At 39.7% G+C, this 24798-nt stretch overlaps 1 protein-coding gene and 1 pseudogene across 1 annotated transcript; one reads left to right on the top strand and one right to left on the bottom strand.

Annotated features, from left to right (window-relative positions):
* Nucleotides 1-1842: 1842 nt before the first annotated feature.
* LOC138009644 (uncharacterized) lies at nt 1843-4618 on the bottom strand (annotated as a pseudogene).
* A 12552-nt stretch (nt 4619-17170) lies between these two features.
* Nucleotides 17171-18340, top strand: LOC138009643 (putative nuclease HARBI1). Its single transcript, XM_068856691.1, has one exon. The coding sequence runs from the start codon at nt 17171-17173 to the stop codon at nt 18338-18340; it is 1170 nt and encodes a 389-aa protein (XP_068712792.1).
* The last annotated feature ends 6458 nt before the right edge of the window (nt 18341-24798 follow it).

Raw genomic sequence — 24798 nt, 5'->3', positions numbered from 1 at the left:
CAAAACCATAAGCAAAAATAAACAGTTATAAAAATTCAGCATTCACAGCATTTCTTGGAGTTAAATTATTATAGGCTACAAAAGGGTTAATGTCAGCGTACACGATGAACAACGGCGATTTTCATTGACTGCGGCCTTCTTTTGATACCTGTTTGTATTCCACTCCACTGAGCACATACGAAAACAATCCTTGTAAACAATACCACGTGAGCGAGAAAAGGAAAGCTTTCTGGTGTGTGTGTGTGGTTCTCCGGTCTTTTCCACATAAAGAACCACTCACAGAAAGCGTATATTACTCGGATTACTCACCGTATTGTGACGAGGGATCACCAACACACTCATGAGACAAAAGAAGGGCCATATCAGGCGCCAAAAGCCCACACGCTCCGCACTGGAACATTTGTGACGCCATCTTTTCAAAGGCGATATAAGCCAAAGGCCTGGAACTAGTGAAACCGAGCAAATGGAACGCGTATTTTTCATTCCGAAATTCCGTTTGGGAATTTTGGACTACCTTTCAAGAATTCCCATTTTCCCATGGAAATTTCCGTTCGGGAAGAAAAAAATAGTCTTACCATTTGCATTCCATCTTAAATTTCCGGATTTTTCGGGTAAATGGTAAACAACCAAGGTCTCCTTTATAGCCTGTTGCACGTGTTCCATAAATGAAGTGTCCTGTCTAGAAAGAAAGTCCTATTGTTATTTAACATACCATACATACTTAATTGACTGCTCCCCATAGGGGCTTTTCAGGGCCAATGAAACACAACAAAACCACGGAGCAGAACAACAACTGTTAAGAATCCCAACTGGCCGGAGGCAAAGCAGTTGGCTATTTACAAGTGCAGCTGGAAAAGTTGAACCAGGGACTACCAGGATCAAATTCAACGAGTGTTCAGGACGCGTCTTGAACCAGGGATCTCCAGCTCTCAAGGGGAGCGCCCTAACCACTGGGCCACACTGCATCCATGAAAGGACACTCATGTTAAGCCTTTTTGGCTCCAAATCTAGGCACTTGTATGCTTGCAAATTTCAAAGAGTTGATAGCGTGCGTCATGCTCCCTTAACATGGCCCAAACTTTCCTATTTGGGTTCTCAATGTTATCTTGTCTCTCTTTTGAGCGAGTTTCATACGTTATAGCATTGTGACATGACACTTACTTTTCAGCTACTGTTATTGTTTCATCATCAAAATCATCATCATCACTCGGGTGTCCTCTTGCGACGTTCAAAGTCGTAGATGTTTCTCTATGGAATAGAACAAGCCAATTTCTATTTTTATTTTTTTCACCTTGAAGGTGTATTATCCATAATCTTTAATCCAAGTATTCTGACTATTGGTCGATAATTTTTTTGTCGTGCTTCGTCGAGTGGGAAAATAGAGTGTAAGTTTGATTGTCTGAGACTGAATGAATGAAACTTGCAATCTAGGCTATCAGTGATCAGTGTTTTTATCTTTACACTTTTTTGGGTCATTTAATAGCAGGGGGTCTTCATACGCTTTCCAACACCGTTGGTCCAAGGTTAAATTGTAATTTAATTCTTTTTAATTGAAAATCTCAACTGTTTGCTGATTGGTTGTAATACCGAGCAATTCTGAGCATTAGACTAAGAAAAGACTGACCTTTCAGAAGTTATATTGCTGTCAGCTCCAGCTTGGATGACATCATTTGCGCCACTACTTCCAATACGGAGATAGCGAAAACACACATACGCAGAAAATGATAACAAGAAATGCAAATTACAAATAAAAAAGGAAGATAAATAGTGCGTTCGACCTCAAAACTATAAATATCGAAATAAGGACCACCGGTGAATAGCCAATTTGGCCATTCTTTTCTCTTATCTATTGTTATCACTTAGCGGAGGGCGACTTTCCAGCATTGGTTGGGGATCGTCATTATCATCCTGAAAATTATTACAAATCAGTCTTAGCGATAAAGCAGGGTGTAACTTTTCACTAGTCAATAGAACCTAGCACTACTAATGAGAATGTTTACAGCAGATTATTTTTCATTTATTCTCAATGTACACTTACCGTACCGCATGTGTCCATATGCTGGCGCATGTCTGTTAGTAGCACAGGCATCTTGCACAATAAACAGTCCTCATACTGTTCCACGCGTTGTATCCCTGACTCATTGAGAGAAAGGTCAACTTGTATCGGTCGAATGTAAATGCGTCCGGTACCGAAACAGCGGATTTCCTCTGTACTGCAACTGCCGCAGGATACCACCTGCAACTGTGTACGGGATTTCTCCTTCATTGTGAGCAGCTCAAACCCACCACATGATTTCAGAGGACGAAACTCACTGAAATTGAGCAAGACGATAAATGTAACATTAACGTCTTAGTTGTTTTATTGTTAAGTGTCATTGTCAGTAAGGACCAGGCAAGGTCCACGGATCGAGGTCGGCGGATTCCAACCAAATTTTCAGCATTTTTTCTCTATCAGATAAGATTGTGATCGGTGATATTCTTAGTAAAATAAAATAAATTACTTTGAATTTTGACCACCCCCCTAGTTTTTGGTGCTATTTCGGCAAGGTGACATCGGGAATTTAGGCCAACTTCCACGGCTCATTTTACTGACTTCGCAACGCCTTATTAATTTATACGAACGGTGCATAATTTCCATAGTAAAAACAACTCATGTCTGCAGTATAAACGATTTTGGATAAAAAGTTTTACTTTGGAGTGGTTCTAAACATTACCACTTCGTGGATATTGGATGCAAGAAGAATTTTGGCAGTTTTCTTAACTGATTTTCTCTAAAGTGCGGCAGTTTATTTTTAAATGAAAGCTATTTTTTAATAGTCTGTCCTTAAGCCTTTGCAAATCTGCAAACTCTCATTTGGCAAGTTAAAATCCAGTTGCATGAGCTTCCTGACAACTTTGACCTAATTTACATGATGCTGTTTTTCTCAGATACTTTTCACGCTTGAGTTGTTACAAGTCGCAAGTGTTTATTGTCTTCTTTAGCATGCCTTTCCCATATTATTGGGTATATTTTATTTGAGAATTTTGTTATTTAACAGTCGAAAATTCCCACCAGTAAGCTCCCTTTAACATTTGACCAAATTTGCCTGATGTCCATTTTCCCCGGAAAAACGCCTGTGTCGTAATGAGATACCACACGCCATGAAACAAAATTTGCACGAGTTCTTGACTTTTTAACTTTAGTTGCTGTGATTTTTCAGACGTTAGAAGTCCGCAAATTCGGGACAGAATTCCATCATTTGAGTAAACAACGGTATGCAAATTAGTGACATATTTAATTTAGGTAATTACACGGCATTAAATAGTTTCATGACAGAGAGAGTGGCAGAACATAGCGATGATGGTACTAAAGTTGATTTAAAATCCATGTTCACTGTTGCTGAAATGTTCGTGTTCTTTCTTTAAGTACTGTTGTTTTTATAGGAAGAAAAAAGCAGGTCAGTTTCATCCAGATCAACATTGAGACATTCCGACGTGACACGTTGCGTTGTTTTGCAGCAAGGAAAAATCTTTGCAGTTTTTGTTTCATTCTGTTTGCCAAAACGTTCACTCAGTTTTTAGTCCTAACAGATAAGTGTTGGCGTACGTTCTCCCACAGATGTTCATTATATCTTCGGAGACCACATCCCCACCATTGGCAGGAAAAATCAAACTTTTCAAATCAGTTTGATACCTAAAATTACAAAACAATCAAAAGCAATCAACACTGCCTAGCTTTTCTACTCAGCAGTTTTGTCAGCACGTGATGCCGAATAAGTTTCTATGTACAAAGCCTATTATCTTAGAGTCTCCATATGAGACACAGGTGCTCTGAGACAATTAAACGGAGGTCTGAAATTTCTTCAACGCTTCATAGTTTTGGTGGGAAGGCACCAAAACTATTTTACTTTTTGTTACGTTACTTTTGAAAGCATGCACAACTCTCAGAAAATGCTCCAATGGTGTCAATGAAAGTCTTTTTCCTTGACAGCGGTCCAGTTGTCGTCAGGTGTAGCTTCTCACAGATTTCTTTCAGGAATGCCACTTTGAGTGAGCCAAGCTTGTTGGTTTTTACAAGTTCGCAGATATTGCTGGCGCCCACTATGATTGGATGGCTTGATTTGCTCAAGTCATCCATCGCCAAACTTCTAAGGGTGCTTAAGGCCACTTCTGACTCTGCAGCCTCGATGTCTTCCTCAAGGATCTCCTCAGCATCAACACCTTTATGACGCTGCACCACTGTCTGACGTGAAAACAGGCTGCTGATTTGCTGTGCAGTCCTCCACTCTTCAGGCTTAAAGGTACACTGTCTGTCCTCGTCTCTGAGAGTCTTCATCTCCCTCGCTACTTGCACAGGATCGGCCTTGTTTGCAGTTCTTAAACCATCTTCAAATTTCCTCGTCAAGAATGTCTTGACTTTATCAGTCATCCTAGTGGGTCGTTTTGCTACCTTCACAGCTTATCCCAACAGTCTAAGAGCAGGTGCTCTGGCAGCGCGGCTACTATCTTCACTATGCAATGAGGTAGACGGCACATTCGGAGGGAACATCACCCCTGTCACCATTGCCGCCCATTTCCTTCTCACACGGTCATACATGGACTCACGTTCCACCTCAAGACGGTGCTTTCCGGTGTCCATATGGCTGTCTGCATCTTCCCGAGTCTTGAACGTCAGGACGCATCCAGTCTCCTGGCAAGAGTAGATCTCGTACTTGTGCCTGATGCTCTCACCCACGCTTCCCTTCTGTGTAGCTGGACCAAAAGGCTGAATCACGCTTAGCCCAGTGTCTCCTTGTGATGCAACTGTGAGATCGCTGTAGGGGATAAAGCGCCCAGGGCCGATGTTGTACGCTTGTTGTACGATGTTGTATACTCGTATGCCAGACTCCTCGAACTGGAAGTTGTTCAACACAGTAATGCCTGTGACGACGTCATGCCTCTCGTTGACCGTTGACCCAACGCCTTATGTGTGCCTTCATCGGAGCAGTCTTCCTATCACAGATGTCCTTCCTGCCCTGGGGCTCTGAGAAATCATATCGTACTGGCCTGACACCAGTTCTCTCGCCCACATCTCTAAGACTTAGCAACAGAGGCCCATTGTGGTAGCATCCAGCATTATCTGATCGGAGGTAAACTGCTGTCACAACTGGATGCTCTTCTTTAACCTTGTGTAATACGTTCTCTATGATTGACAGAACGGCAAAGCTATTTTGGGTGCAGTTGTTAAAAATGTGTACAAAGCACTCTACCTCGTGCTTGCTCTCTACATTTGCTCTACTGATTACAGCGCTGATGTGCCAGCTTCTTCCCCTCTTCCCAAAAAAGTCACTCATCTGCTCTCTGTATTGTACAGGCAGAAACTTCATTGCCCAGTCCATTATAACAAGACACGAGTTTTCGTCTAGTTTCTGAAGGGCATGTTCCTTGGCCTCGTCTTGGTTACAAGATCTTAGCAAGTGCGCTTTCCACGCCTTTATGTTGCGCACACTCTCAGTGTACTCGAACCTCAGCCTAACCCTCTCCTCTTCCTCCATGTTTACGTTATTTAGCATCTCCGCCATCTCTTCCAGTACTCCCTCTAGACTTTCGCAGCGCTCACATTCGTAGCTGTGTTGGTGATCACAGTCGCCTCGGAACTCCCCGGCATTTGTATCACTTAATGCATAAACTGTGCAATGATCACTGCACTGTTCACCTCGTCTGATGTGTGTCTTGAAATCATTCTTCAAGTACCTTTTCCCATCTTTTAGTAGCTTCTGAGTGGCAGTTACGTTGATATGCTGATCTTCTAAGCCCTCTAACATGAAAAAGGCTTGATCAAACGCCTCCACACCCTCCGCTGTGGTGTTGTCAAGACCCTGAAGGGATTTCTGCATAGAGGCCGAACACACTTCAATCATCCGGTAGAGAGAACGCTCGCTCGCTGGCTCGAACTCTTGTTCTTTACAATAGTCTAAATATTGCTTGATTATATGTGAGGGGATGACAGTCCTAATTATCGCTGGTATGATGATCTTCTCTCCCGAGTCAAGCTTCAAATTTTTCGTCCCGAACGCCACATCCTGTAAAAATTCTGGTCTGGAGATATATTCAATAAAATGATCCACTTTTTCGGGGTCAATTTTTCTACGGAAACTAGGAATTTCAGGGAGTGGTTGACCTTTCCCTGCTTCTGTTGCGTGCTGGCGAGCTTGGTCAATACGCCACTTGGAGAGACCAGGGATCATTTCTTGAAGCTCAGCTCGGGAAAAGTGGTCCGCAAAGAGGGATAAGATCTGTCGCTTTGTTTGCCAGTGATCTCCTTGTTCATACACTTTGATCAAAACGTCGACAAGACCAGAGCTAGGATCAAAGCGCTTGCGCTTTCCTTGGTTGTCTTTGTTTGCATCCAAAAGTGCATCCGTTTGTAGCGCTTTCCAAACGAGTTCCTCTTGGCCAGGCGTAATGACAGACAATGAGGTCGCTATGGTCTCTTTGGCTTTGCGGATGTAATATCGCTGCTGCGTGTCAGAGACGTCGTTCCAGGTCGTATTTAGGGTGGACATCACAGGGCTGTAGTGGCCCCCTGAGATGCTGTGGACAGCTTCGTTCAATTTCTGCCTTTTGATATTTTGATCTTCCATCTCGTCAACCCATATGCTAACCTCTTCTTCTGGTATCGAGGTTTGCGATGAATGGGATTGCAAAGAGACTGTTTCCGACTTCTCATAAGTGCTGTCGACCTCTGCGCAAACTGTGACTGGCGTTGCGCTCTCCTCACAAACACAAACGTCGTCTCCAATCACCAAGGTGTCTGAGTAAGGATGCTAAATAATAAGCAAATTATGGACAAGATCATCAAGTACTCAAAGATCTTCAGTACATGTAACTGCATGTAGAGACTACATGCCCTTCCTACCCGCTGTCACAGGGAGCCCTTAAATCTGTTACGCATACTAACATGAATAAAAACTCGATTACCGTTGTTGTTGTTCGTGTCTTGTTCGTGCCTTCAAGCGGCGGCCAGAATTTAGACGTAGCCGACTTTCAGTAGGACTATTCTACTAGAGTTGGTCCCAGTCCACATGAAAGTTGCATAAATTATTTTAAAAGATACGAAAAACAACAAGGGTAATAATGTTTTTACTAATGTTTTGTTCGTAGTAGATGTGAGGGAGCCCTATGCGCTGCATAAAAAAAACTGTGCCGATTATATGGGCAGTTGAGACTCAACTGAATGTGAGGAATATCTGATGAACCAAGTTGTAGAAAACGACAACGCTATTCATGAAGGGACAGCTAAACACGCCAATAAAGCTATGACCGGTCAATATGTATTAGCTTACCTGCTCTCCTGACAAGAGGCAGCCAGCGTTACGGGTCTTACGGGATTGGTAGTGTGCTCCATGGCAGGTCGAACACACAGCTGTTATAAAAATAACGATAACAATAAATAGATTAACAATACCAACAATCACTATCATCATCATCATCGTCATCACTAACATCACCACTAGCACCTCCATCACTGTTATCACGATTCGTCATCACCATCACTGTTACCGTCATCGTCAACATCATCATCATCTTCATCATACCCAGCCTCAGTCTAACTGTTGTACGCAGGTAACGCCAATGTGGTGTAATTTGGTTTACATAATAGCTAAAGAAAGGAAGGGGGATTTCTGTCATTGTCTATGATTTTTACCGTGTATAAATAAAGTTATTGTTGTCGTTGGGAGTGGAGAGAGGGAGGCCGTCGTTTGCAAGCTCCCCCCACTTTCCTATTCCCTTTCTAATCTCTTTCCTGCTCCCCTCTTCCCCTCTTCCCCTCCCATTATGGGTCATTACGCTGGAAGGCTGCTTGAGTAGCAAATCACCTCTTAATTTCAACTAAAAGCACAACACTCCCCTTCCCCTGACCCGAAAAAGTGAAGACAAGTAGACCAGGAGCAGGAGCTTAAAGCTCATTCAAACACGAAAAACAAGGATATGGGATTTCGTTTGGCTCTGTCCCCTTGGGGATAATCGAAGAAAAGCTTAAAATTGATGTGAAATGACTGGCAACAGAACTAATAAGAACCGCTGAAATAGAGATTAAAGTGATTTACATTAACCAGTCAACTCTGAGGATTATTGGCGGCTGTATTTGTACTAACCTGAGCCGATAGGAACTGTGGCATGGTGAATTTGATAAATTTCCTCTGACAGGGTAGCGTTCACGCGGCGCGGTTTCTTCATGCTTTTGTGCGCCCCTCAATGTGTTGGATATGAGCATGTGTTGCTTTTTCTGCCAGCCCAGTCCGAAGTCAGCTTTTTTCTATGTCTCGGGCATATTGTCATCGAAATTTTCTCTTCATCGGTAGCAACAAATTGTCCAGCTCGATTAAGGATCAGATCAACCTCACTTATTTTCTCGTCTTCGGATCGCTGCTGCCCTGAGCTCACCCCCAGGCTTAGTAGATGTGAACTCATGTCCAAGTTACAAGCCAACAGGGGTACAATCTGTGACCCTGTATCCCCCAGACTACATGTAGAATCAGAAGAACTGAACGAACAAGTAAACGTAACATTCAAGTTGTACAGAGGGAAATCAGCACAAGTGGGCAAGTAAGAAATTAAATCCTGTTGAAATGAACAACGTAATTGACAACAACTGTCGGCATACTTATTTGAACCGAAATTCTGCAAAACAAAAGCGCCACTCGAATAGCTCAGAGAAAAGTTTGTCATCTTGTTCCTAATTGCCATTCCCTCTTTGCTGTCAGTTCTGGACTACACAAAAAATGTTTCGAAATGTTACTCGGGATTATTACGTTTTGGGTCACAGAGAGCGCCATAGTAGTAATAGTAGACTAGAGAGAGCGACCGAAAGCCTAGATATATTCCATATTAAAACAAAAACGAAAAACACATTTTGTAACAGAATTATCAAGTGAACTATGCGCACTAATCTGAAAAGGTATTGTGATGCTCTCACTCATGAATGAACACTTGGAATTTGTAACAAATCAAGGGTGAAAACATTCTGGTTAAAACAGCATCATGCAAATTATGTGAAATTATGCTAATTAGCTCCAAATCGTGGGAAAGCTCGAACTGACACGTTCGCCCCGAATTTGCGGACTCTAACGTCTGAAAAATCACAGCAATTTAAGTTTAAAAGTCAAGAACTCGTACAAATTTTTGTTTCATGACGCGTGTTATCTCATTACGACACATGCGTTACGTTTTTCGGGGAAAATTGACATCATGCAAATTTGGACAAATTTAAAAGGGAGCTTACTGGTGGGAATTTTCAACTGTTAAATAACAAAGTTCTCAAATAAAATATACCCAATAATATGGGAAAGTAATGTATTGTTCCCAGGCATGCTAAAGGAGACAATAAACACTTGCAATTTGTAACAACTCAAGCGTGAAAAGTTTCTGGGAAAAACAGCGTCCAGTCAATTTGGTCAAATTATGCAAATTAGGTCAAAGTTGTCAGGAAGCTCACGCAACGGGATTTTAACTTGCCAAATGAGAGTTTGCAGATTTGCAAGGACTTAAAGATAGACTATTAAAAAATAGCTTTCATTTGAAAATAAACTGCCGCACTTTGGAGAAAATCAGCTTTGAAAATTGCCAAAATTCTTCTTGCATCCAATAGCCACGAGGTGGTAATGTTTAGAACCACTCCAAAGTAAAACTTTTTATCCAAAATCACTTATATCGCAAACATGAGTTGCTTTTACTACGAAAATTATGCACCAATTGTACAAATTAATAAAGCCGTTGCGAAGTCAGTAAAATGAGCCACGGAAGTTGACCTACATTTCCCATGTCACCTTGCCAAAATAGCACCGAAAACTAGGGGGTGGTCAAAATTCAAAGGAATTTATTTTATTTTACTAAGAATATCACCGATCACAATCTTATCTGATAGAGAAAAAATGCTGAAAATTTGGAGGGAATCCGCCGACCTCGATCTGTGGACCTTGCCTGGTCCTTACTGACAATGACTCTTAAATTGCTCGTTATGCAATGACGAAAACATGACATCAAAACTAAAGTAACAGATAAAATTGTTGACGAATAATTTAGAGCTCTTTCTGGAAAGCTGAGTCCCGGCTGTAACTGGTTTCTAATGATATTTGGTATGGAAGGTAAATGTTAAAATAGGTAGCCGGAGAGCTGTTTCTATTTTAGTATTAACGGAATGTAAGGGAAATTCTAGTGGTAGCAATTTTTATTCAAGTTATCAGTACGTGTAGAAAGCACTCCTGCAATTCGAAATTGTTGCCATCTTACTCGTACAAAACAGCTTTTACACCATCAGCATCAGCCAGGATCGGTAGAAGTATTTTTTTCTCCCCAAGACCATTTGATTTGAGGCAGAGCTTTTCTGTTATGGACGGCACGCGGTCTTGTTCCTTGTAAGAGAGGCACACAAAACTTCTCGTGATGGTTCGTTCTAAAAGGTAAGTGGAATTCAGAGCTTTCAGTTGTTTTAGGTATCATCGACAGTTTAAAAAGCTGTGGATGGACATCACACTTTACTTCGTATATTTTATTATCCAAACAATTTTACTAGTTTATGGGAAGTTAGGAGGACTTCATAGTCATGGCTTACCTCTCTGTGCAGTGTCTGTCAGTCGACCTCGCTGTGTCACTCGCGCACCACGCCTTGCACTGTATGGCTGGATTCTCTGAAATCAATGGTGAAGAGTATTGCCTTACTCAGAGCCAGGAAAAGATCATAATCAAGACATGCAAATTTGGAAAAGTTAGGGGAAAGTCAACTTTCCATACGATTCTTCTCTTCTTTTATGAAACAAATTACGTACCATTTGTCGGTTAAACAGCCGCCGATGTTCTTGGATGGCTGTAACCTGGGTATGCCCTGTAGCGGCACTGGAAGTACTGGTGCTAGTGCCACTAGGACCATCTGCATTAGCAGTGATACTGTCAGCACTAGTCAGGAAGTCACACGCTCTTCTCAGAAGGACGGCTGCTTGTGTGACTTGGTTTGCTGATGCACTCTATAAAAGAAAGAAATTGATATTTTGTTAATAAAGAAACTAACATAAGGACATAAGGAAAGACGAGGAGAAAACACCCTTACTATGCGATTTGCGAGGAGGCATGGAGTTGCACGGGAAAAGTAGCAGAAAATATATCACGTATTAGTACTTTTATTGGGTAAGATTTCAAGCACCATCCTCTCCACTCCCCCCCCCCCCCCAATGAAAAATTGAAATTTCTCCTCGTAAAAGGACAGGTCGATGTCGACATCATTTCATTATCCCTAAATAAAGCGGAAGTGCTCATAACACTCAGAAAGTCAGACCTGTCAAGGGCCATCTACTTAGGTCAAACACTCAGATGAACTTTAAGCAAAACACTATACGACCGCATCACCTTTCTGTCATCGTTATCCACCTGAAAAAACTGGCAACGATACCAATCTTTTACTGTTGTTATCAGGCCTCGTGTTCAGTACTTAAAGTTAATGTCGAACAGTTTACAACTATTCTTTTATCCTCTTTCATCTTCTTCATGTTTTAACTGGCTATTGAATGGTATTTAAAATGCAGAGGGAAAAAACGCTTACCATGATTAATCCTTAGTTATTTGAATGTATGGAACTCAATAAAAATTGTAACCTGAAACAGAAGGATTTACAAAAATGCTGTTAAAAGGAATCGTTGGACGAGACAGCTACCTGACACTTTGAAACAGAGCATCCGTGATAAGGCGTTTGATTGTTTTAAGACATGGAAGCTGTTTATGAGTAACGGGTAACAAGTGTATTTAACTTTAACTCAGAGGTTCAAGGAAAGTCTTGAAGCGATAGAGAAATATGCTCAGGTTTCTACAGAAACTCGCATTTTCAGAGAGTGATTGTCAGTGGCTAACTAGCGTACAGTTGAAGACAAAGAAAAACACGGCCTGCCCATGTTTCCTGTGCTTACTTTGCTTTGATATACATTCATGTATATAACTTGCCGATATCACGGCAAAATGATCAGAGTAGAAAAATTACCAATCCAGCTAAATTAGGAAAAAACAAAGAAAGATTCTTACCAGAATAAGGATCTCTGAGTCGAATAAACGAGGCCGACTTGTGCACTTCGCGGTACGAACCTCATTGGGGCAAATTCGCGCCAATGTTTATCTGAATGACGTATGGGTTGTGACGTAAGACCCCACATTGACTATTCCATTTCAATCTTGACTTGTCCATTTCACTTTTGTATTTTTGGCGGTTCCGGCGCAAACCATTTGCTGCAACACTAAACCATTTCGCTTTCTACTAAACCATTTGTCGTCACGCTAAGCCATTTGCGGTAACACTAAACCGTTTGACATTATGGTAAACCGATCAATGTTATGGTAGACCATTGCGGTTCAGGATTAACCATTTGCAGATAAAATAAGCCATTTCAAACTACTCTGAACCGTTTGTCACATCACTGAACCAATGTAGGGTAAGCTGGACTGTTTGCCGTTTCACTGCAAATCATGTCAAAGTACACTGATCCATTCAAGACTTGACTTTGTCATTTTGACAAGGATAATTACACCGGTGGTCTTTGGCACTGACCAATTCTGTGTTAACTGCAATGATTGCATAAGGTGACTAATCCATTTCATTGAGCACTTAACCACTCGTGTTTTCACTGAATCAATTCACCAAGGGTATCTACACAGTTTCTGAATTGTCTAAACCATTTAATGTTTGTTTATTTCATTTCACTAACGGTGACTTGTCCATTTGTCTTGTAAATACATCGTTTCAAATTCTGATAAACCGTTCTACAAAGGACAATTAAACCATTCCGGTTTATTCTTAACCATTAACTAGGCTTGTATTTTTGGCGGTGACGGCTGCCCATAGTAAAGATTCCTTTCCTCATCTGTTCCATAACATAATGTGTGTCTTAATTTTGGGTTCAATCGAATTAGGGATGACACCAAATTGTGGTAGGATTCATATAGACGTTACTGGTGTATCATGACAAGGCCTATCATTACTGGATGACATCCATTTGTTGTCTTTACAAAAGGTTTCTATATGTTGTCACTGCAACGTAAAAGTCCCCTATGTTAAAAGTAACGTCAACGCTCAGTGGAGAGAATAATTCTGGATTCATGCAAAATTGTTCAATTTCCCTTCGGTTAGGTTCGTACAAAGTATTGCCCTCAGTTCTGGCGAGGAATACACTTGTCTTACAAACACTGACTCGGTGTTGCGATTTTGCATTAGGTCTACTAGACTATCAGAAGCCTTACTACTACTGGCTGTGGTACTACTGCCTGACCGTCTGTAGTCAGCCACCTGCTGGTAGCTTCTGGGATGTTCTCCATGCCCCCTTTTTCTTCGATGGGACGGTGGAAAACCCTCTTTGGGTTTGAAGCGTGCGCCATTTTCTTTATTTCGTCTTTGATACTTTTTTGCATAGGGTAGAACGTTTTCCCCTTGGAGTTTTTATGGGGTTTTTCCTCTAGTGTTCTTCCTCCTCTGGTGAAGATATATTGCAATAACGTAAAATCTGTTGGTGTGCCTGAGGGATCTCTCAAATGAATAATTTGTTTTTTTATAAGGTAACAAAGGGAGAATATATATTATGGTAATACAGTAAGATCTCCAAAGGGAAACAGAGAGGCTTTTGATTGCGGTTCAGGAGAAACAAGAAATACTCTAATTGAGCTTTGGAGCGCCTAAAATTTCTCATGATGCATGATGGCAACCAAACTTGAAAGCTAGTTTTAGAAAAAAGTATGCTTTAAGCACCTTACCTTTTGGCAAAACAAATCTTTTTTTCACATCTTTATATCTTGCGTGGGTGTAGAAGCGTCTCTCCGTCTTATAGCTTTCCTGTACAGTTCCACGAGGGTCCACTACTATTTGACAGAGCTATCATTCCCTTTCGCTGCATAGAAGGTTTTTGTTTAATTAAACCCTAGTATATGAAAATTTAAGGCGGCAGACTATAGATGCAAAATAGTAGCAACATCTGAGCATTATTTTTAAAGAGGAAGGAGACCTTATTCTTATTTGTTCCAGAAAGAGGGGCAACTGCTCTTTGGATGTAAGTCAAAAAGGAGTACGATTTCTGCAAAAATTGATTTCAGTGGTTGAAATGGGAGGAATAAAGGCCCTGCCAAAAACCCTTATCGACCCCCTGTGCCAGGATTACGGTTATTGTACTTACACCAGTGACATAACTTGCTTCTTGTCTGACCTCCATTTTCCAACGCTTACTTGTTGATGGCGCCTATGTAATGCAAAATATGGGTTTCTACTTAACTATTGTTTCTTTCTTTTCATGGACTGACTCAACTGTTTTTTCCCTTTCCCTCCAAGAACCTTAAAGGAAGCCACTTGCGACGCTTGTTATAAAAAAGTGGAAAACACATAGAAACGGGTAAGTCAAGAGGAGGAGGGGATTCCTGTGTAAGGGAGGTTCCAATGCTTTCTGAAATCTTCTTCCAGACAAATTTTTCCAGCTCCATACACATTTTTTGGCTTAAAAGCACCGTACAATGTCTAAACAAGGACAAACCAGGAATTTAGACCCTTTAAGAGGTACGAGCAATAAAAATAATTACACCTTTAGTCCCTCCACCCATACTCTTCATTATATATACAATGCACTAATTCAATCTCATTTCGACTATTGCAATCCTGTCTAGGGTAATTGTGGTAAAACAACATTTGACAGCCTACAGAAGCTTCAGAACCGTGCCACTCACGTCTTAACCTTTTCTAGCTATGATGCTGATGTTAACCGCTTACTTAGACAACTCGATTGGAAAGACTTGAGAACTCAATTTCAAATACAGAAAACCTTAATGGTATACAAGTCTTTAAATGGTCTTGCTCCTGAATAGTTATCCTCTAAATTTGTTAAACGAAATTAAATGCGTTATTCCCTGAGGGACTCTGTTAACAAACTATTTGTCCCGTTTCCATAGACTAATTTCATGAAAAACAGCTTTAGTTATAGCGGAGCAGTCCTCTGGAACAGCCTTCCCTGTAATGTGAGAGAAGCTAAATCTCCAAGTCAATTTAAACAATTAGTTAATCTTCATTTTTAAAGTAAGGGTATACACGGTTGTTAGGGTGAGCACTATTTTTACCAAACGTTCTGATGTAAATAGATATAAAACCAGGAGTTCCCAATTTTTAAATATCCCTCTTTTTAAAACTGCCTCTGGACAGAGAACTCTTTATTACCGAACTGTTGGCATCTGGAATTCCTTGGAATCGAATTTAAAACCTTATAGCAACGAAATAATCTTTAAGAAGCGTTTAAGGAACAAACTGCTAAGGGATTTGTTAGGAAGTAATTGATAGTGATGATTACTTATTTTAATCTTGTAAATAATTTAAATAATTATGTAAATTATTATTTTGTAATTATTATTGTTCCTGAAAAGCGCCTTTGTGGAGGTTCAATAAAGTATGTATGTGGCATTCATGAAAAACAGGTTTTAGTTAGATTCGTTGTAGTTAGTTTTTGTATTTTGTTTAGGATAGTGATAGTGATGACTTTACTGTGTTTAAATAAAGATTTTACATTACATTACAATACGAAATTAATTAGCTCTGCCCCACCCTCACCCTCCTTAGCCATGGGATGGGAGTGTTCCGTGTGCTAAAATGCAAGAAAGGCTTTCTGGAATTTCGTCGCTTATGTTTGATGACCTAGTTTTGCCACTACTACTGTCACTGCCAATTTCTAACACCTGGCTTTCATTGTGCTGAAGAACAGTTTCTTTTAAGTGTCGTCTTATGCACTTGCATATGTATGCATAACTTATCAAAAAGCAAAAGGAAAATACACTTGGGAACGTCACATGGTCCTCAATTTGTTAAATTTTTTTTAACGCTGTTGAACGATAATAGAGAAAGGGTCTATTGAAGCCATTCAGAGTCCAACAAGGTGCAATATAGTTTATATCGCCCTAACCTTGGTGTGCTTAAAACAGCCTTGGGGAAGCACGGACTCTCTCTCTCTTGTGGTTCCCTTGTCTGTGTAAAATAAGGTTTACGAATAAGTGCGTCATTTTTCTTCTGCGTTCTGTAAAAGTTACAAGGAAGAATAACAGCATTTTGGTTTGCGCTTTCAACTTACCAGGTTGGGCTTGCCTTTGCTGTGATACCTGAATCCTGGGGTGGCCTCACATATGCTATCGTCATCAGTATCAACATCGTTCTGTAAATATATATTTAAGGTCTTAATTTAAACTAAGGCTAACTTGTCCACATTTTCCTCCCAGGTTTTTTTCTGAGAATTGAATGATTTTCTCCTCTGTTTCATATGGCTAACCCTATTTGAGACTTGACATAGCCTGTGCGGGAGCGCAGCTAAATGTTGTGGGGCATGGGTGTGCGAAGATATCGTGGGAAAACATATCAAGAAAATATAACAAACAAACAAAAAAAGTAAATAAAATAAAAGTAACTTTTCCAGTGGAATTTGCAAAAGGCAAAAGACAAAAAACATAACACACTTAAATAAGTAATACACTTGATTGGTATCATCTTTAAGGTTCTGCAATCCACTAATACACACTTGGCAGATAAAAGAGTGGAAACTGGATTATAAGGCGATGGGTGGTACAAAATATGAAGCTTCTTACTAGGAAGTACCACATTTTTTCTCAATATTGATGTTTCACATTTACAAAATATTTTTGAAAATGGCATGTAGGGCAAGTCTCTGTAGTTATCATATGCCTAATGTGTCAAGTCTATGAAGTAGCAACAAAACAACAACAAGAAGCAGAAACAAAGTACAGCTATTTGTCTTATATTAGTTGGGGTACATTGTATATTTGTCTGTGATAATACTTCACCAGTAGTAGTAAATATGCCCCTAGTCAATTTTTTTGGTGCATGTGTACAAATTGCAACTTAAGTGGTACCTTATAGTGGTCACAGCGTAATTTATTATATAAACACCAATGAAATACTGTATGCTTTACAGGATTATACTGCTGAGTGTCTCTAGTTTTTTTCTAGTCATTATTTAATAATTAAGTGTTAAGTATGGCCTGTTCAGTATTTCATTTTGGTAGCGTTCCTTTTAACCAATCCAGTTTCGCATCTAGTGAATCCAGATTGTTTCAATTTTCGTTTCAGCCGGAACGAAAATCTAAAAATAGATTACGCAACAACGCCAAGGGGCCTGGTAACCATTTCTTTTTCAAAACAAACATGGCGGGCATAATTCGCCGAGCGCCACTAGCATTTTTCTCGTTGTTGGAGGAACTTCTCCAAGGGCCAACTGATGAAACACGCGATAAAAAGGAAGACATCCTTATGTTTATGATGCTCGAGGAGTTTTTGAGAAATTGTAGAAACGCTGAAGTTCGCACTGAGTCGTACGTTGAGAGAATAGTTCCAGCTATGTCAGATTCGTCCTTTCGCCAGCACTTCAGACTTTCGAGACCGACGGCCCAAAGGCTTGTCAACATTTTGGGAACCTGCCCTGAGATCCCAGTACCCCGAGAAAGAGGTCGTCCTACTGTTGAAATTGAAAAACAGCTGCTAATAACGGTTTGGTACCTTGGAAACCCTGAGTGCATCAGGTCAGTGTCAGACCGGTTTGATGTGTCACGTTCAACCGTGTTGAGAGTTACCACGAGAATCTGCAACGCACTTGTGAACAACGTTGCTCCTGATTTTATCCAGTGGCCTTCTGGAGACAGGTTAATGCGGACTATTGAGGGTTTCAGTGAGAACAATGGTTTACCTCGATGCATTGGGGCCATTGATGGCACACATATCCCTATAAAGGCGCCACATGACCATCATGAACATTACATAAACAGAAAAGGGTTTCATTCAATGCAGCTTCAGGTAGTTTGTGATGCTGACATGATATTCACCGATGTTTACTGTGGCTGGCCTGGAGCAGCGCACGATGCACGCGTTATGAGAAACAGCCCTTTATTTCATGATGCAGAGACCAGAACAAATGACATACTTCCAGGACAAACGTGCATCATTGGAGATGCAGCGTATCCTTTAAAAACCTGGTTGATGACAGGATTTAAGGACAATGGCCATCTTACTGCACAGCAAAAGCGTTTTACAAATCGTCTAAGTTCAAAACAGATGGTCGTTGAACGTGGCATTGGTCTTTTGAAAGGAAGATTCCGGAAGTTGAGAGTCATGGTGGATATTGACAGAATCAGGTTTTTACCAAAATTAGTTATAGCAGCATGCACACTCCACAATTTCTGCATTTATTCAAATCATGAAATAGATGATTTTCTACAACCTCTAGACGATGATGATGATGCCAATAACTTTGTTAATATTTTTGCTGATGACAACAATGCTGTTCGAAAGAGAGCTGAAATCATGGACATGATTTGCTGAACTTTTGCACTTCATCTCTGTCTGTATGGTGCAAAACAATACATTTTTAAGACAAATAACTAATACAAGCAGGTTCCAAAAAGGAAGGCTTCACTGGGAGGGCGGATAGTCTGCACTAGAGGGGTACCTTTTTCAGTCACACTAAGTGGTCAATTCATTTCATTATTTTATTTGTAAAAGGGTTTTAAGTGAAAAATGAACAAAGGAGATGCAACATCCCTGTTGTGGTCAGTGTAAAACCCAGACTGCAGACTGCAGACCTAGTGACCGCTTCTGTAGGTATGTGATAATTGATCATAATACAGTAAAAACCCTCATGTAAGAACCTAGAAAATTAAGAAGCTCCTGGCAGAAATTTGCTACTTTAATACCCCAAAATATAAGAACCTGTTTTGCCAAACTCTAAACAAGTAGGTTCTTACACGTGGGTTTTTACTGTACTTCCATTTTATAAGTTATATGTAAGGGTTAGGGTTGTAACCTCCGGTAAAGCATTGCCATAGCACAACTTTCAAGTACCCTTCTCCCTCCCTTTTCACAGACACTTTCAGCCTGGAAAGGCTATTATTTACCAGTCTGCTGTTATAAACTCAGCTTGACTGTCGAGCCAGTTTTTTTTTATTTTCTAACCCTCCAATTATTTTCTGCAGCATACTTTATTATAATTACTCTAAAATGAAAAAGGTCAGGACAAATCAGAGCAATTGATTTTGAACTATGTAATGGATTTGGTACATTGCGAGTGTGCTCATGGATAAATTAATTGCCAAGTAAGTTATTGCACATTGGTTTTGTTCTGAATAAACCCTTTGATGAAGGGTAAAAGGATGAATGTGGGCAAACAAGCAAGATTCTTAAGAGGCTTGGCTGATCATAATGTGGCCTTCCGAAGCAAGTTCTTAAGGACAATGAAAGCAATAGCCTCCATTGAATGGAGGGTATTGTTTTAACATTTGGAACTAATGTTAGTTACAAATGGTGTTGCAGTTTTGTCCATGGTCATTGTTTGTTGTCAAAGTAACTCTTTGTTCTGTAGAAAATTGTTCATTTTTTGAAACAGAACATGCCAACACTTCCAAGGACATCTTGGTATCACATGGAGGGGTTGTTATCAAATCATGCTACAAAACTGGCCAACTGTCAATCAAAAATTGCCCTTTTAATTTTGTAAATACTGTAGAAAACTTTTCACATTCCACAAAAATTGAATTAAATTATTTTGCCTTTGCAAGTTGAAAATATCTGAATATATGAAAATAAATATCTCAATAATAAATACATTTATGCCAAAATTGTCTGAACTGCAAGTCAATTTCATTTGTAACATCTCAATAAATATGAAATATTTCGAGAAAGAATAATTTCTGACAAAATTAAATGGTCCTCGAGAATATGTAATATGTAAATGTATTTAAAATAATTGACAATAAACCAGAGTAACTTAACATGCCTTATTTCGAAATGTCCTTTTCAAATAGCTCCAGCAACCTGTCAAATCGTTGCATCTTTTGCTGGTGCATTTCCATGACATGTTTCTCCTTTTCCTCTTCTTTTTCCCTTTGTTCCCGCTGGTACTCTTTGAACAAATCAGTGAGACTCTCCTTACTCTGAAGAGCCCTTTTGGCCCTGGACCTTTTAACCTCTCTGCGCGGAGTTTCTTCGTTGTCCAATGATGGTCTTCGTCCATCAGTAGAAGATGCTGCAGCTTCTGCAAAAGAACCTGAACTTGAACTTGTACGGATGAGGTCTTCAAACTGCCACTGGCTTTACAGAAGGTGTCATGCCAAAGATATCGCTCAGCTCTTCAAAATATGGGCACGTCTTTTTGTCGTTGCCCGACACGTTGTTGTGATCGACTGTTTTTGTGAAATTTTGCTTTAAGTTCTTAAACTTCGTTTCACATTGAGCACCAGTGTAGCCATATCCTTTCTCTTGCATCTCCTTCGATATTTCCTCCCACAATGTTTTCTTCTTTGACTTTTTGTCTTTGAAAAAGTTCTCCCTTTCTTTGTACAAAGACAGAAGAAACAGCACTTCATTCCTTGACCATTTAACTTGCAATAGCGGAGTTTCAAATGCGGCGGCTGGAGTTTGAACCTGAACGATAAGCTGGTCAGGGTCGATTGTTGAGAGAACTGCAAAAAATATAGACATTATACCCAAAGAACTTCCAGTTGTTTTCAACTATTTCCTGAACTTGACTTATAAATGAAACAAAAATTAAACATTTCTCTGGTTTTAAGACCTTTTGCTCAATGTAAAGGAAAATGACTAAAACACCTTGTACCTGAACAGGCTGAAAAGTCCCATATTTCCTCCGCCATGTTGTTTGTTGTGTGCCGAGCTGACAGACCACGTCGTATAATCCACACCAAACTCGCTCCCCGATGACAAATGGAACGGAAATCTTAAACCAGTTTCAGTTACCAATCTGAACGATCCACGTTCGGAGGTAGATTGTTTAGATTGCAATCTAAGATTGGTTTCGCCATAAATGGAACGGGAAATCTAATTTTCGATCGCAGAATCCGGTTTTAGGTTGGTTAAAAGGAACGCTACCTTTATAAACAATGTACTTTAATCTGGTCTCCTGTCCCCAATTTTGTATACTGTATGGGTCAAACAATTATTCTAGGAGTACTTATTCTTATTTAAGCGATTTATTGGATTATATTATGTTGTGTGCTAGTAAATTAAGTAATCATAATTAGTTGTTGAAGTAGTGTTGTAATAATTTTAGTTAAAGGAGAACTGAAGATAAAAATGAAATATTTTTTCCTTCGCCAAATATGTAGTACCTGACTTAGTTAAAGGAAATAATCGAGTATTTGAGAGGTTCCTTACATTTTGACGTTTTTATGAGGCCAGAAAGATCCATATTGATCACTCAATGGAAGTCCGCCATTTTGGTTCTACTATAGCAGGCCTGGGCGCTAAGTGTGACGTCAATGCGCACACTTGCTTGAACGCGGGAAACTTGAAAAATGGTTCAGTGCGCTATTGTGGGCTGTTCTAGTAGAACTCTCATCGTTTCCCTGTTTAAAATGAAGTCCTTCTCAAGGAATAGACCATCCGAATTTAGAAGAAAAAACTTGCCAAATATCCAGCACTGTCACATCTGTTCGGATCATTTCGAACCCTGCTGTTTTGAAGGTGTCTTAACCACAGCGGTCGATGCAATAATTGCATGTAATTGAGGATAACGTTGCGACTCCAAAGACTTCATTTACACCCAGTGAGTAAGCTATGTTTTCTTTAGTAAGGAGATTTTAGTGGCAAACCCAGCGCCGGAGAAGGGAACCGAAAAGTTGTTTTTGCAAGCAACTGGGGCACGTCATTTCGTGAATAGCCTTCGCACTTCAAGCCTGGTCTTATAAACTCGACAACGATCATAAAGATGTTTAATTAAAGTTTGAAAATTCGCAAAACTACGAACAGTGCTTGTGTTTACATACATGTTGTTCATTAATCGAAGCGCTCACAATCCACGTGCTTGACTCAGACCCCACTATGGCAGTTTGTAGCAATTTTCTTTGCAAACACACGGTCAAAAAGCTAGAATGCTGCGTTACACAACGAATAGCTCGATCGGCCGGCACAGCTGTTAATAGTTAAGAGCTGTAAGCTAAGGTTTCTCAAATTGAATCGAAATGACAGGCAAAACAATAGCAGCCAACAGAATCTCGTAGTAATCAAGTTGTTTTTAGTGCCTTTTGAAATACAATCAATTCACCTGAGATTTTGTTCATAGCTCCTCTATCTCGTGGGAGCAGATGCATTCCTTTCCTTGCTGTCCCGGCCTCCCAGTTCAAGCAAAAATCACAGCTGCACCAAGTCGTATTTCCCCTTCTTTAGTCTTCCCTTTCGGTTGCTTCCTGTTCCTCGGAACCTGAACTTTCTTGCATTGGTTCAAAAGAATTTGGTTCAACTTCTGCCATAAACTTATGTGTATTATCGACGACCAAAGCGGAGTACTATGTTGAGACTGCTCACACGTACGATAACAGAATATTTGGGTGAGAACCAGCTGCTTACTTGTGCACAATGACGTCACAACATGGCGGTGGACATCCCTTTTTTGAAAGTAACCGGAAGAAAAAGCAAACAAAATGGCAGGCGTTCAAATTGGAAAAACAAGAAGGATTTTGGGCAAATTCAACTTTTTTGGGTAAAGGACGTTATATTTCGACAATATTAAAACACAAAAAAATTTGAACTTCTAGCCTTCGCTTCTCCTTTAATGCCTTCTTTTATTAATTCCTCTTCTCGTGTTGAAAAATATTTCACTCGTTTGCTGCGCTCACTCATGAAATATTTTTCAACACTCGAAGAGAAATGTTGTATATCTGCGCGAGCATGTACATTGTAATATCCTCCTATATATTATGTAGTAATATTTGTAGCCACTATGTTTAAGCTGTGATCTGAACCAACCAAAAGAAACGTTTGATTTTTTAGATGCCATTTCTCAAACTTTGCCTCCAACAAAAAGAAGAGGAAACAGATGGACAATGGTACATATGAGCACTACCAGCAGGAGCAGAAAAGAAGGCAAAGAATGAAAAGGCTGAGATTTCACTTGCCTACTGTTTCAATAAAGTAGACAGAGTAAAATACTGGTTAACACGAACCATCTCGTATCATGTCTTCATCCTTTTTAGGAAGGCAAGAGGTCAATTCATAATCACGGTTGATTTTTCTAATATAATGATTTGGTGCATAGACAATGTTTAACGTCGCAATAGTACCAAGAATGATAAATACTGTAGGAAACAGACAACTTTTTTGAAAGACATGTTTCGGCATGCTCATGCAATCATCAGTTTAATGAGTTCCTAAGTGTGAACAGTTATAAAGTCTACGGGTAGATGAAAAAAATTATTACAACATGACGTAATACAAAAGCGGGTACTAATTACAGCGTGACACCAAACATCAAGGTGTAGACTGAAACGTGAGAAAAGTATTGTAATGCTGCAATTGTTTGTTAAGTTCAGGGTTGATCTTATTTATATAAAAAGCTTCTTTGAGTTTTAAATCAATTGAGTTGCTGGCAGAATCCAGAGTACTAAAGCATGAAGGGGAGTATTTGTTCTTACATAAAGGGGATGTGTTGAAATGCTTAAAAATATGAGTTTTTATCACTTTCCGTGTGTTCCTTTATCCTGGTAGAAAAGTGGCGACTAGTTTCACCAATATAACGGGAATTACAACCCGCACAAGAAAATTGTTAAAGTACCATGGATTTTAGAGCAACAGGAGTACGATCTTTAACACTAAACATGTTTTTAATTTTAAATGAAGAGAAAACTAATTTGATAGTTAGGTCAGATTTGCAAAAGCGCTTAGTAAGTTGTTGGTTTTTGAGTTTCGCTATTTTGGAATAATGGCCGACAAAAGAGAGTGTAAAATAACGTGTATCGTTGTCATCATTAGTGTTCCGGCTTTTTTTCAGAAAAAGACCCGTCAAGATACCGCTTGAAAGTTCTGTCAATAATGTGCGAGGGAAATGAATTACGTTTTAAAGTGTCAGAAAGTTTAGTAAGATCGTTTTGAAGGCCGGAGGAAGTGTTGTCGATTTTATAGATTTGGTTGATAAGAGTTCGGATAAGGCCAATTTTATAGCATGATGGAGTAAAACTAAAGAAATTAGTTAAGAGACCAGTGTAAGTTTTTTTAAGAAAAAATGAAAAAACACAATCACGTGAAGAGTTGTCAACAAGTATGTCAAGAAACGAGAGTTTGCCATCATTCTCCTTCTCAAAAGTGAATTTGCAGCATTACAACACTTTTCTCACGTTTTAGTTTACACCTTGATGTTTGGTGTCACACTGTAATTAGTACCCGCTTTTGTATTACGTCACACTTAGGAACTCATTACACTGATTTTGGCATAAGCATGCCAAAACATGTCTTTCAAAAAAGATGTCTGTTTCCTACAGTATATACAATGTAGTAAAAGTAGTTTTATGTACACCAGCAGCTTGCTTGAGAAGTATTTTACGTTGTATTCCTTAGAATCAGAAAAGTAGGGGTAGAAAAAAAATCGGTTTCAAGGCACAGTATGATCCTTCAGTTTTTTAGTTTTGAGAACGTTGTTGTACCCCGGTATGTTTCTTTAAAGCAACACATTTAGTCATGATGGCTTTCACCACTAAGAACAATTCTCTCATACATTTTATGTGGCTTTGTGTTACCTCAGTCTTAATACAGACCAAACTTTATTGACAAAATTTCTTTGTTCCACAGTAACTGGAGAAGTTTGAAGCTATGCATTCCTATCTGATTTCGTCCGATGAATCAGATGAAGGGCAGGTGTATAACTAAGAAAATCAAAATAAGGCAATATGTAAAGTGAATTCTTTGTGTAATCATCACTGTAATAATATGCCTTTAGTTTCCTGAGGGGAAATAGGACAGAATTTCCTATGTTTACTTTGATTTGATGATTATTTTTG

The sequence above is a fragment of the Montipora foliosa genome, chromosome 7 (genome assembly GCF_036669935.1).
Source record: "Montipora foliosa isolate CH-2021 chromosome 7, ASM3666993v2, whole genome shotgun sequence".
NCBI classification, from domain to species: Eukaryota; Metazoa; Cnidaria; class Anthozoa; order Scleractinia; family Acroporidae; genus Montipora; species Montipora foliosa.
This window is presented reverse-complemented; position numbering and strand designations above follow the sequence as displayed.

What these genes read in the sequence shown, in the direction of transcription:
- LOC138009643 (XM_068856691.1), top strand. Translation starts at nt 17,171, where the DNA reads ATGGCGGGCATAATTCGCCGAGCGCCACTAGCATTTTTCTCGTTGTTG.